Source organism: Mizuhopecten yessoensis, unplaced genomic scaffold (assembly GCF_002113885.1).
Source record: "Mizuhopecten yessoensis strain PY_sf001 unplaced genomic scaffold, ASM211388v2 scaffold1127, whole genome shotgun sequence".
In the NCBI taxonomy this organism is placed as follows: Eukaryota; Metazoa; Mollusca; class Bivalvia; order Pectinida; family Pectinidae; genus Mizuhopecten; species Mizuhopecten yessoensis.
Window position 1 is genome coordinate 219,237 of NW_018403891.1, and position 13,787 is coordinate 233,023.

At 37.9% G+C, this 13,787-nt stretch overlaps 1 protein-coding gene across 1 annotated transcript in view; it reads right to left on the reverse strand.

Annotated features, from left to right (window-relative positions):
* Positions 1-13,787, reverse strand: part of LOC110457296 (agrin-like) — a 131,120-nt gene that overhangs the window by 37,013 nt on the left and 80,320 nt on the right. Inside the window, exons 18-20 of the mRNA XM_021508504.1 lie at positions 9,248-9,449; positions 8,330-8,542; positions 4,348-4,487 (exon numbers count right to left, since the gene is read on the reverse strand). Coding sequence (XP_021364179.1) covers positions 4,348-4,487; positions 8,330-8,542; positions 9,248-9,449 — 555 coding nt within the window. The remainder of the gene's footprint in view (positions 1-4,347; positions 4,488-8,329; positions 8,543-9,247; positions 9,450-13,787) is intronic.

Here is a 13,787-nt window from a genome sequence, read left to right on the forward strand (position 1 = left end):
TAGCAGACAGAACACATACAGGCCATCAGGTCAGTGATATACAGGTGCAGCACAGCAGACAGTACACATACATGCAAGTAGGTCAGTGATATACAGGTGTAACAAAGCAGACAGAACACATACAGGCCAGCAGTTCAGTGATATATAGGTGTAGCACAGCAGACAGTACAAATACAGACCAGCAGGTCAGTGATATACAGGAGCAGCACAGCAGACAGAACACATACAGCCCAGCAGGTCAGTGATATCCAGGTGTGGCACAGCAGACAGTACACATACATGCAAGTAGGTCAGTGATATACAGGTGTAACACAGCAGACAGAACCCATACAGGCCAGCAGGTCAGTGATCTACAGGTGTAGCACAGCAGACAGGACACATACAGGCCAGCAGGTCAGCGATATACAGGTGTAGCACAGCAGACACAACACATACAGGCCAGCAGGTCAGCGATATACAGGTGTAGCACAGCAGACAGTACAAATACAGACCAGCAGGTCAGTGATATAGTGATATACAGGTGTAGCACAGGAGACAGAACACATACAGGCCAGCAGATCAGTGATATACAGGTGTAGCACAATAGACAGAACACATACAGGCCAGCAGGCCAGTGATATACAGGTGTAGAGTAGCACAGCAGACAGAACACATACAGGTCAGCAGGTCAGTGATATACAGGTGCAGCATAGCAGACAGAACACATACAGGCCAGCAGGTAAGTGAAATACAGGGGTAGCACAGCAGACAGAACACATACAGGTCAGCAGGTCAGTGATATACAGGTGGAGCACAGCAGACAGAACACATACAGGCAAGCAGGTCAGTGATATACAGGTGTAGCACAGCAGACAGTACACATACAGGCCAGCAGGTCAGCTATAAAATGTAGCTATACATATACCCTGTAATGTATGTACAAGTCTATGTGAATGTAGCTATAAATATACCATGTAATGTATGTATATGTCTAAGTGAATGTAGCTATAAATATACCCTGTAATGTATGCACATGTCTAAGTGAATGTAGCTATAAATATACCCTGTAATGTATGTACAAGTCTAAGTGAATGTTGCTGTAAATATACCCTGTAATGTATGTACAAGTCTAAGTGAATGTAGCTATAAATATACCCTGTAATATACGTACAAGTCTAAGTGAATGTAGCTATAAATATACCCTGTAATGTATGTATATGTCTAAGTGAATGTAGCTATAAATATACCCTGTAATGTATACACATGTCTAAGTGAACGTAGCTATAAATATACCCTGTAATGTATGTTCATGTCTAAGTGAATGTAGCTATCAATAAACCCTGTAATGTATGCACATGTCTTAGTGAATGTAGCTATAAATAAACCCTGTAATGTATGCACATTTCTAAGTGAATGTAGCTATAAATATACCCTGTAATGTTTGCACATGTCTAAGTGAATGTAGCTATAAATAAACCCTGTAATGTATGTACAAGTCTAAGTGAATGTAGCTATAAATATACCATGTAATGTATGTATATGTCTAAGTGAATGTAGCTATAAATATACCATGTAATGTATGCACCTTTTTAAGTGAATGTAGCTATACATATACCCTATAATGTATGTACAAGTTATAGTGAATGTAGCTATAAATATACCCTGTAATGTATGTACAAGTCATAGTGAATGTACCTATAAATATACCCTGTAATGTATGTACAAGTCTAAGTGAATGTAGCTATAAATAAACCCTGTAATGTATGTATATGTCTAGGTGAATGTAGCTATACATATACCCTGTAATGTTTGTACAAGTCTATGTGAATGTAGCTTTAAATATACCCTGTAATGTTTGTACATGTCTAAGTGAATGTAGCTATAAATATACCCTGTAATGTATGTATATGTCTAGGTGAATGTAGCTATAAATATACCATGTAATGTATGTATATGTATAAGTGAATGTAGCTATACCTCTACTCTGTAATGTATGTACAAGTCTAAGTGAATGTAGCTATAAATATACCCTGTAATGTATGTACATGTCTAAGTGAATGTAGCTAGACAAACGACCATCAGTGATTTTTTCAGGTTCAGATCTGGGGGGGGGGTTCAGGTTCAGATCTAGTCTGTAACATTGACAGGTTATGTTGGTCAATTCTTGAACTGTGATGTAAAATTCTGCATTGACATTTTCAGGATATCATGGCATTAAATCAACTTTATTTGTGTGTGACACTTCTATACATATTGTACGTGATTATGTTTTGCATGCTCAACAATTTGATACATTGAATTACAATTTTGAAAAATTGAGGTTTTTGAAGTAAAACCAATTTTCATGATGTAATACTTACCATAACTTTAATATGCATATACAATACCTACACCCATCTTTGTAGCCCAAAAACAAAAGATTCAAATATCCCTACCTCCCTACCGTGACGTAACCCATATCTCGACGACAGAGCCACGGAGTGATCTCCCTTCCTCAAACCCCTTTTATGGAGCCTAAAGGCAGCCGGGATGAGGAGGCAAGGGGAGGAATACAGGGTGGGACTCCATAAAGTTATGGTAAGTATTACATCATGAAAATTGGTTTTACTTCAAAAACCTCAATTTCATTTCAGTAATAATTACCATAACTTTAGTATGCGAATTCGTCTTACCGTAGTGGAGGCTTCGAATCCAGGCAGACCAGGCTGACGGAACAAACTCGAGACATGCTCAAGGTAGGGAAAAGGTTCAAGGAACCCCCCTAATAAAGCCCCGAAAGTAATTAAAAAATGGAAAACCTCCCCGTGAAACGAGCAGGTGTACCACCGTGGTGCCTGATAGCATACAATTAAAAATCACTGAATTACTGTGGAGGAACAGCCACAGACTGTGCAACCACCACCGGTCCAAGGGAATACAATCCATCAGAATGAGAAGCCAAGGACCGGAGATAAAAATCCGTGAAGGTAGTCTGTCCGCGCCAGAAAGCCACGGACATGACCTCCTGAAAGGGGACCCATTCAGGAGGGGCCCATGACGCAGCAAGGGCCCTGATCTCATGAGCTCTCACCTTATACAACGCCGGAACCTGATCCTCCGAGTGGTCGTAACCGTACTTGATGACCTGACAAATCCATCTAGACACTGATTGAGACGAGATATCTTGTTGACCCTTCTTAATGGGCAAAACCAGACGAGATAGAGGACCCCCCCTGGTTTTATCGAGGTAAAACCTAGGCGCCCGACAGGGACAGAGCAACCTATCCCGTTCCTCAGACCCAACGAAGGCAGTCAAAGACGGAATCTTAATCGGATCGGGCGAGAAGCCAGGAACCTGATTCTTAGCCATAAAGGCAAGATCAGTAAGAAGGGTAACCGCAGAGTAATTCCTGGACCACCGGAGGCAAAAGGGGTGAGAAGACAAGGCATAAATCTCACTCCTCCTTCAACCTGAGGCCAGGGCAATAAGGAATACCACCTTGTAGGTAACAAACTTCAAGGAGGATCTCCGGACGAGAGTGCATCGTGATGGACCGAGGCTGGCGAAGAAGGTTCGCTCTGAGAGGAAAAGCCAGGGGCTCTTCCACCAGAAGCGACAAAAGCTCCGGAAACCAAGGCTGCCTCGGCCACAGGGGCGCTATCAGGAGGAGGGAACACTGATGCTTCCGAAACTTCTGCAGCACCCTACCCTTGGACCCAGGGACCAACCACCGGCACACGTGGAGTAAAATAACCGGCCGTAAAAGGCACAATTTTTTTTTTCAACAATAATTAATTGTATTAACAAGGGCAGATGGGTATAAGGCACACAAACTGCGCAATAAATTGAGTTGACACTCGAACCAAACCGACAAAACAAAGTTTTGAAATGGAGCAAGCTCCGGGCGTTAGCAGGCAGCAGGCGCCATAAAAGGAAGAGGAAGAGAGATCACTCCGTGGCTCTGTCGTCGAGATATGGGTTACGTCACGGTAGGGAGGTAGGGATATTTGAATCTTTTGTTTTTTGGCTACAAAGATGGGTGTAGGTATTGTATATGCATACTAAAGTTATGGTAATTATTACTGAAATGCAAAATCGTATTCTGCAGTTTATTATTATATTTTAAAAGTATAAGTTCAGTTGGTGTGTGAACACTTGGGTTCAAAATGGTAAACCCGATATACCACCAAACTCGTTAGATCGCCAAAATCACAGAGGACAGAAGGTGGCAGTATAACAAGGTTTTACTGTACAGGTAAGATATTATACAAGTTAGTTATATACAGGTAAGTTATAAACAGGTAAGATATATACACATAAAAGTTACTATAGGGATGAAATATCTGTGTCACATATATCCTCACAATAAATGAAATAGTGATAATGACCTATATCCCTGGCCTGGTAGATGTCCTGGTGTACCTGTGGATAGGTCAGGTCATACAGTTTAGCTAGCTGAGATGTGCTTGCCTGGAGGGACATGACACAGCCAACAAATCCAACATGCACACCAGCTCGCTCCAGTCCACTGAAAATATAAGCAACAACATTCACATTCACACCTATACTATACTTGCCAACCTTCCTATCTAGGTGGGACCCTCAAAAGATGATGTCAGCAAACATATTCAAAAACTGCTTAAGAGATTATTACTCAACAGCTATTTCTATTATATCACGATTAACGTACATGACAATATAGAGGGTCGGAGGCAAGGGACTTATTTAATGGGAACTTTGTTCACGTGACAACCAGTGACAATCCTAAGGCCATTTATTGTATCTGGATACTTATCTTACGGCCATTATTGTATCTGGATACTTATCCTATGGCCATTATTGTATCTGGATACTTATCTTATGGCCATTTATTGTATCTGGATACTTATCCTATGGCCATTATTGTATCTGGATACTTATCCTATGGCCATTATTGTATCTGGATACTTATCCTAAGGCCATTATTGTATCTGGATACTTATCTTATGGCCATTTATTGTGTCTGGATACTTATCCTAAGGCCATTATTGTATCTGGATACTTATCCTATGGCCATTATTGTATCTGGATACTTATCCTACGGCCATTAAATGTATCTGGATACTTATCCTACGGCCATTATTGAATCTGGATACTTATCCTATGGCCATTTATTGTATCTGGATACTTATCCTATGGCCATTATTGTATCTGGATACTTATCCTATGGCCATTATTGAATCTGGATACTTATCCTATGGCCATTATTGAATCTGGATACTTATCCTACGGCCATTATTGAATCTGGATACTTATCCTACAGCCATTATTTGTACCTGGATACTTATCCTATGACCATTATTGTACCTGGATACTTATCCTATGGCCATTATTGTACCTGGATACTTATCCTATGGCCATTATTGTATCTGGATACTTATCCTATGGCCATTATTGTATCTGGATACTTATCCTACGGCCATTATTTGTATCTGGATACTTATCCTATGACCATTTATTGTATCTTGATACTTATCCTATGGCCATTATTTGTATCTGGATACTTATCCTATAGCCATTATTGTACCTGGATACTTATCCTACGGCCATTATAAAATCTGGATACTTATCCTATGGCCATTATTTGTACCTGGATACTTATCCTACGGCCATTATTTGTACTTGGATACTTATCCTATGGCCATTATTGTATCTGGATACTTATCCTATGGCCATTATTGAATCTGGATACTTATCCTATGGCCATTATTGAATCTGGATACTTATCCTACGGCCATTATTGAATCTGGATACTTATCCTACAGCCATTATTTGTACCTGGATACTTATCCTATGACCATTATTGTACCTGGATACTTATCCTATGGCCATTATTGTATCTGGATACTTATCCTATGGCCATTATTGTATCTGGATACTTATCCTATGGCCATTATTTGTATCTGGATACTTATCCTATGACCATTTATTGTATCTTGATACTTATCCTATGGCCATTATTTGTATCTGGATACTTATCCTATGGCCATTATTGTACCTGGATACTTATCCTATGGCAAGTTTTGGTATCCGAGTTCTTATCCCATGGGGGATACCAATCTCACATGACACCGGGAAGACGAGGATTATCACAATTGGCTTTGTTTTGAAGACATACTACTCTCCCTGTCTAGCAGTCTTTATAAAGGCCAGGAAAATCTCATCCAAACAGTGTTTTATAAATCCATTTTATTTAAAAAACAAGTATTTGAAAAATCCATCCAAAGCCTGACCGGGCGCTGTAATCAAGATGCATTAAAATGTATGTATCTGTCAGTTTAGTTAATTGTACTTGTTTTAATGAATACCATTGGGTAGGGGAGACAACAGTTACGTACCCATACACAAACCTGAGCTTTGGGAGGCATCTGCTATTAGAAAGTCAAATACCCTGGCCAAATGCAAGAAGGACAATAAAACTCACTTCTTCACGTCTACATTTTAGGCTCTTTGCACAGACATCATGTACAAACCACCCTATATTTATTCATTTATGTGCACATTGAGATAATTATCTTCTTGCTTAATGTATAATGGTGATTGTAACCTTTTTTTGTTTAACAATTATAACTAATACTATTATCCATATGCTGTAAAGCGCTTTAGAATAATTTTACAAATTATAAAGGGCACTATATAAATGTTGTTTATCACCATTCTCCTTTAGGTTATTCAGGAGAAGGTGTTTAAATATTTCTACATATTTGACCACAGTGACCTTGAAAGTGGGTCAAGGCCATTCAATTGAAACAACATAGAAGTCCTTCATCCAAGCATGGTATTGGCCAAATATCATAGAGGCCTATTGGTTATACAGAAGAAGTTGTTTAAAGAAAACAATTGACACCGCACAGACTTTTTTTCAACCCAGTGTCAGAGCTCTTTTTCCTACATTTCACTACTCTATTACAATCTATGTAGACTTGAATGTCGATTTTGAGTAAACTGTCATCAGAATGTCAGACTTATACCTCCGCCTGGGCTAAGAACCCCATGTGAATAGGATCAACATTTGTCAAACATTAGGACAGGGTCAAAGTCCTATAAAAATAAACATGTAAAATAAGTAAACATAGCTGCACACTTTTTTCAGAGTGTGGTGGTATTGTTACTTAGGTAGCAGAAAGTCATGAAATTCAGATGAAAACGTGTTGATGATAATACGGGAAAGCTGATTCTAGTATATCCCTCTTACCTTAAAGCTGATTCAAGTATATCCTTCTTACATTAAAGGTGATTCTAGTATATCCCTCTTACCTTAAAGCTGATTCTAGTATATCCCTCTTACCTTAAAGCTGATTCTAGTATATCCCTCTTACCTTAAAGCTGATGCTAGTATATCCCTCTTACATTAAAGCTGATTCTAGTATATCCTTCTTACATTAAAGGTGATTCTAGTATACCCCTATTACCTTAAAGCTGATTCTAGTATATCCTTCTTACATTAAAGGTGATTCTAGTATATCCCTCTTACCCTAAAGGTGATTCTAGTATATCCCCCATACCTTAAAGCTGATTCTAGTATATCCCTCTAACATTAAATGTGATTCTAGTATATCCCTCTTACATTAAATGTGATTCTAGTATATCCCTCTTACATTAAAGGTGATTCTAGTATATCCCTCTTACCTTAAAGGTGATTCTAGTATATCCCTCTTACCTTAAAGCTGATTCTAGTATATCCCTCTTACCTTAAAGCTGATTCTAGTATATCCCTCTAACATTAAAGCTGAATCTAGTATATCCCTCTTACCTTAAAGCTGATTCTAGTATATCCCCCATAACTTAAAGCTGATTCTAGTATATCCCTCTAACATTAAATGTGATTCTAGTATATCCCTCTTACATTAAATGTGATTCTAGTATATCCCTCTTACATTAAAGGTGATTCTAGTATATCCCTCTTACCCCCAAGGTGATTCTAGTATATCCCCCTTACCTTAAAGCTGATTCTAGTATATCCCTCTTACCTTAAAGCTGATTCTAGTATATCCCTCTTACCTTCATTGCAGAGGGTAATTGAAATGTTTTTTCTCTGAATTCTCGGTAGAGTGAGGCCATATGATTTCCGAATCAAATTCAACTACAAATAAATATACATTCATTTTCATACCTAGAGAGGACCTCATTAACCTTTTCACCCTATGTAACCTTAAACTCTACCATGCATTGATGTGGATAAGTCCATTATAATTTTACAGTGGTGAAAGGGCCAAGAAACCAAAGTAGCTGATGACATCAACACAAAATCATACCTGCATCTCCTTACTTATGTAAATGAGCAGAAACTCACAATAAAACTCACATTAAAGATTATACATCAAAACTCACAGTCTGGCATGTCCAGGCAGGTAGCCAATGTAGAGGGGTCCCTTCAGATCAAGGGATACAAGAGAGGCAGGGCTCATCTGGGAAACACCTGGGGAAGAATTGATGATCAGCATTCCCTCTCGGTCAAAACGACTGGCAATCACATGACAATCCTGGTTCAAAGGGATTTTCGCTGCACTTCTAATAATAGCAATGCCACTGCCGAGGTCAAATCTGGAAACATTCCAAACAAGTCCAATGGTACTTAATGGTATCTCACCCAAGTCTGCTTGCTATCTTTGGTTTAATTCATCATGGTTCGTGAAAATTGTAGAATATATTCATGATTGCAAATAGAGTTGAAAACAAATAACAAAACATAACTTTTATACAGCAATCTTACAACATATCCATTTGTAATTTATCTCTTAATCAGGCCAGTGTACAGTGTAATAATTTTTTTACATAAACTTGTAATTCGTTACATGACCAGGTAAGTGATTATATGATGATGTCACAAAGCCAAGAGAGCTAATCGTTCCTTTTATTTCCCGGCTTAAATTTCACAAAATGCACAATTAGACATGTTGTGGCTATATATAACAAACTTGTGATAAATGATACCGTCTGATTGTAATGAATTTGTTTTTAGTTTGTTTTATAAATAATCCTATGCAATGCACACTTGTTTTGGATCCCGTGTATCACATAATATATAATTATACAGCATAATTTGCTGTTTATTGCAGGAAGTACACATACAACTCTCAGTGTTTTACATGGTTATGTCTTGCCATGATTCTGTTCCCTGAATTTGAAAAATTCAAGTCAAATGTGTAAAATGTAAAAAAACCCTCACCAATGTATTAAAATAAAACACCTGTAAATACAGATGCAGACATGTTTGTAAATTAGTGCTTTGTGATATGTATGCAGTACCTGAACTCCACATACTGGTCAATTAGTGTGATGGCGATAAAGTCACCAGTGCCGTTGACAAATTGACTACTGAATAGGAGAAGTCCATCAGTATTCAGGGAACGGAAGCTCAGTTCAATAGTAAGGTCGTCATTGGCCTTCTTTATCTCTGTCACTGACATATAGGACAACCCTGTAAACGAGGGGGTCCGGATAACAGCGTCTGCAAGTTAATGCAAATATATATTTGAATTAGCAAATAAGAAATTGTTACGCAGTATATTGACTGTTGTTCATAAGTAATATATTGGGAGTAAACAACAAGACAGAATGTGTTTGTAGCACCATTTAGTTTATACCTCCAGCAATGAACACATTTAGTTTATACCTCCAGCAATGAACACATTTAGTTTATACCTCCAGCAATGAACACATTTAGTTTATACCTCCAGCAATGAACACATTTAGTTTATACCTCCAGCAATGAACACATTTAGTTTATACCTCCAGCAATGAACACATTTAGTTTATACCTCCAGCAATGAACACATTTAGTTTATACCTCCAGCAATGAACACATTTAGTTTATACCTCCAGCAATGAACACATTTCTGAGGCAAATAATCATTTTGACGTGGTTATAATGTTGATGTTTTTTTTGTGTAAATTCATACCAAGAGTGCTGTATTGTACTGAAATCTACATGTTTAATTGTTATTTAGCACATAACAATACTACAACATAAAATATGTATACAAAACAAACAGTGTTATCACTAATGAAGTCTGCTGATGCTATTGCACATCCCCTCGGTTGTCCAGTAATCAGAGGCTAGATATGGTAAAACATCATCTTGAAGATGTGAGTTAAAGTGAATTAATAGAAAAAAAAATGTGAATGTAAGGTAAGGTAGTTGGGGTAAGTCCCACTCAACCAGGTGGTCAACAATGGTAAAAAATGTATTTATAAAAACAATAACCTGTAACTGAGTGAAATTGTCTCGGGCTAAGATTCTGTAACATATCCCCGCCTTACACCTCAGTTGGGATTATGTTACAGAATCTTAGTCCTCGACTGAGATAAACCTATATTGCTCAGTTACAGGTAATTTAATTATTTTGTTTGCCCCTTTTAGTTCGAAAAAACTATTCAATTTTGCTAAAGACTAGAAGTATCTCGTCTGGGGCCACAAATAAAAGTGGCTTCTGCACTACTAAAGCTACATTTGTATGCTTCGGCATAAAAATGTAGTCTGTCCTTACAGAGAGCGTATTTCCCAGTGTGGATTATATTTTATTTACAACAACAGATATCCAACCACATCAACACAATATCTCTAACGACAAAACAGAAGATTTATAATGATGATTGTCAATTTCAAGCCATTAACGCACAGATGAATACATCACAATGTAAAGATTCCTTGAAATATCACGTAAAGGTACCAGACAGATCGGATGAGATAGATAAATCTATTATGGGGTATGACTTGGGATATCTCTGTCTGAGGGGCGAAATATATATATATATATATTTATAAATTATCAGACATTGCTTGTCTTGAGAACAATGATCTCATCGCTCGCATGTGGATATAACTGAGAGGCCACCATATGTGAGCTATGAGAAACCTTAACAAGAGGTCCATGGGCCTTAACGGTCACCTGATATATTTATACAGAGAGTTGATTTTGTTTTTAACTTGTACAGAACTATTATTCAAAGTGACAAAAACAATAAAACCACTTTATTCAATATCTAGCATACAGATTTAAGACTAAAATTTGAAACTAGCACCTCTGATTCTAAACAAGGAAAATGAAGAAATTTTAGCACCGGGGGATCAGTCAGGGCTCATATGTGCATACTATCAAACTGCTACCTAATACTGATAATGCTAACCTAAATTGAATAACTTCCAATGGAAATTAAACAAATGTTGGTACAAAATGTGATTTCCCTATATAAACTATAGTAAAGTTTACCCCCTCCCAGGGGGAAACGTGATACTCCAGGGTAATGAAATTCACAATTTTGATAGAGCACCTTAAGACCCTTCAATCTATGAAGAGTATTTGATTCTACCATATCTGGGTCTTGAGAAGAAGATTTTTGAAATTTCAGTCAATTCAACCCTTTTTTGCCCCACCCATCAGCCCCTGGGGGTCAGTCAGGGCTCATATGTGCATACTATCAAACTGCTTCCTAATACAGTACTGATAATGCTAACCCGAATTGAATCACTTCCAATGGAAATTAAACAAATGTTGGTACAAAATGTGATTTCCCTATATAAACTATAGTAAAGTTTACCCCCTCCCAGGGGGAAACGTGATACTCCAGGGTAATGAAATTCACAATTTTGATAGAGCACCTTAAGACCCTTCAATCTATGAAGAGTATTTGATTCTACCATATCTGGGTCTTGAGAAGAAGATTTTTGAAATTTCAGTCAATTCAACCCTTTTTTGCCCCACCCATCAGCCCCTGGGGGTCAGTCAGGGCTCATACGTGCATACTATCAAACTGCTTCCTAATACAGTACTNTAATTTGACCCTTTTTGGCCCCACCCCTCAGGTCGCTGGGGGCTTGGGACTAAACCGGCCACTATTTTTGTTGACCTTTGTCCATGGAAGGTTCTTGCAAAATTTCATTGCAATTGGGTCAGGGGTTTTGGAGAAGAAGTCGAAAATGTAAATTGTTTCCGGACGGACGACGGACGCTGCCGGACAAAAGGCGATCGCAATAGGTCCTTTGAGACTTTGTCTCAGGTGACCTAAAAACATTGTGATAAACTGTTTAATATCTCCATTCATAAAATGTCAACTAGTACCAGTTGTCTATTTTCCAAGGTTACCTTGGAGTTACAAGGTTTAACCTCGAAAGAGCTTGGTAAATCCCCGGGAAAAAATCATTGGAGACTCATATCAAAGCTTTTAAACCTTGTAAAACCATGGAAACCCCCAGAAAATGGACAGCCAGGATCCTCAACAAAAGGCCCAGAGGGCTTGTATCGCTCACTTGCACAATATTACATATAACAACTATTTGCAAATATTAGTTATGTCTCTCAGCAACATCCGTCCTTCAATCCGTCCTTCTTTCTGCCCCCTAAAAGCAACCCTCTATTTATACAACAATGGGCCTGAATCGCTCACCTGGTATTAACCTTACACTTGTAATCTTAAAAGTGGACTAAAATACAGCTACATGCAAAATACTAGTGTTTGATTCAAAAGAATCTATCAAAAGAATTAAACATATGACACATGTGACCTTGAAAGTCAAACAAGGACACTTATGTTGAACAGACTTTAAAGCCTTTCATACCAGTATGCCAAATATCATTACCCTGGACCTTTAGATTATTCAGAAGTTGTTGAAAGATTTCAGCTTATTTGACCCCTGTGACCTTGCAAATGGGTGAAGGTCACTCATTTGAATAAACTTGGTAACCCTTCATCCCAGTATGTTACTGGCGAAAAATCATAACTTCTGGTCCTTTTGGTAATAAAGAAGAAGTCGTTTACTGTTTTCAATATATTTGATCCCTGTGACCTTGAAAATAAACGAAGGTCATTCATTTGAACATGGTAGCCATTCATCCTAGGATGTTACTGGCCAAATATCATCACCCTAGGCCTCTTGATTATTCAGAGGAAGTTGTTAAAAGATTTTAACATATTTGACCCCTGTGACATTAAATATGAGTCAATCTCATTCATTTGAACAAAAATGGTAGCCCTTTATCCCAGCATGCTACTGGCCAAATATCATCATCCTAGGCCTTTTGGTTATTCAGAAGAAGTTGTTTTCAAGGTTTTAACATATTTGACGCCTATGACCTTGAACATTGGTGAAGGTCATTCTTCCCAGTTTGCTTCTGGTAAAATATCATCACCCTTGGCCTTTTAGTTATAAAGAAGAAGTTGTTTAAATTTAAATATTGACGCCGAACGCCAGACGGACCATGGACAGACGACAGTAATTAAAACAAGAGGCCCAGAGGGCCAGGCCCCACTGATGTATAAAACATCTCAACTCTTGAGATTTCCTCAAGTCTAAGATTTCCCATAGACTCTTCATTGTTTGAGATTTTCCTCAATTTTAAGATGTTTTATACAAGTGGCCCCTGATATCATTCATATGGATATTGAAACAATGATGGCAAACTATTCTCATTTGAAGTATAGTATTGTCAATACAAGACGCCCAGAGGGCCTGTATCGCTCACCTGGATACCAAAGCAATCATGGCAAAATATTCTCCGAATGAGATCAAGGGAATTTTTCATTTCAACATATTTTATTGACATAGAAGAATGTTACACTGTCAAAAGGATTGGACAACAGGCTTATAGCCTATATAAGTCCTCTCCATTGATGGTAGGTATATGGACATAATGGATTGAATTTATAATAATAAGATTTTGCTTACTGTCAAAAATTAACATTTGTAAATCTAATTAGATATTTACATAATTAAGAGGTTATTATATAAAATATGGTGTGGGTGGGGGAAGGGGGATAACTCCCATAGAATAGTGTATTAATTAGATTT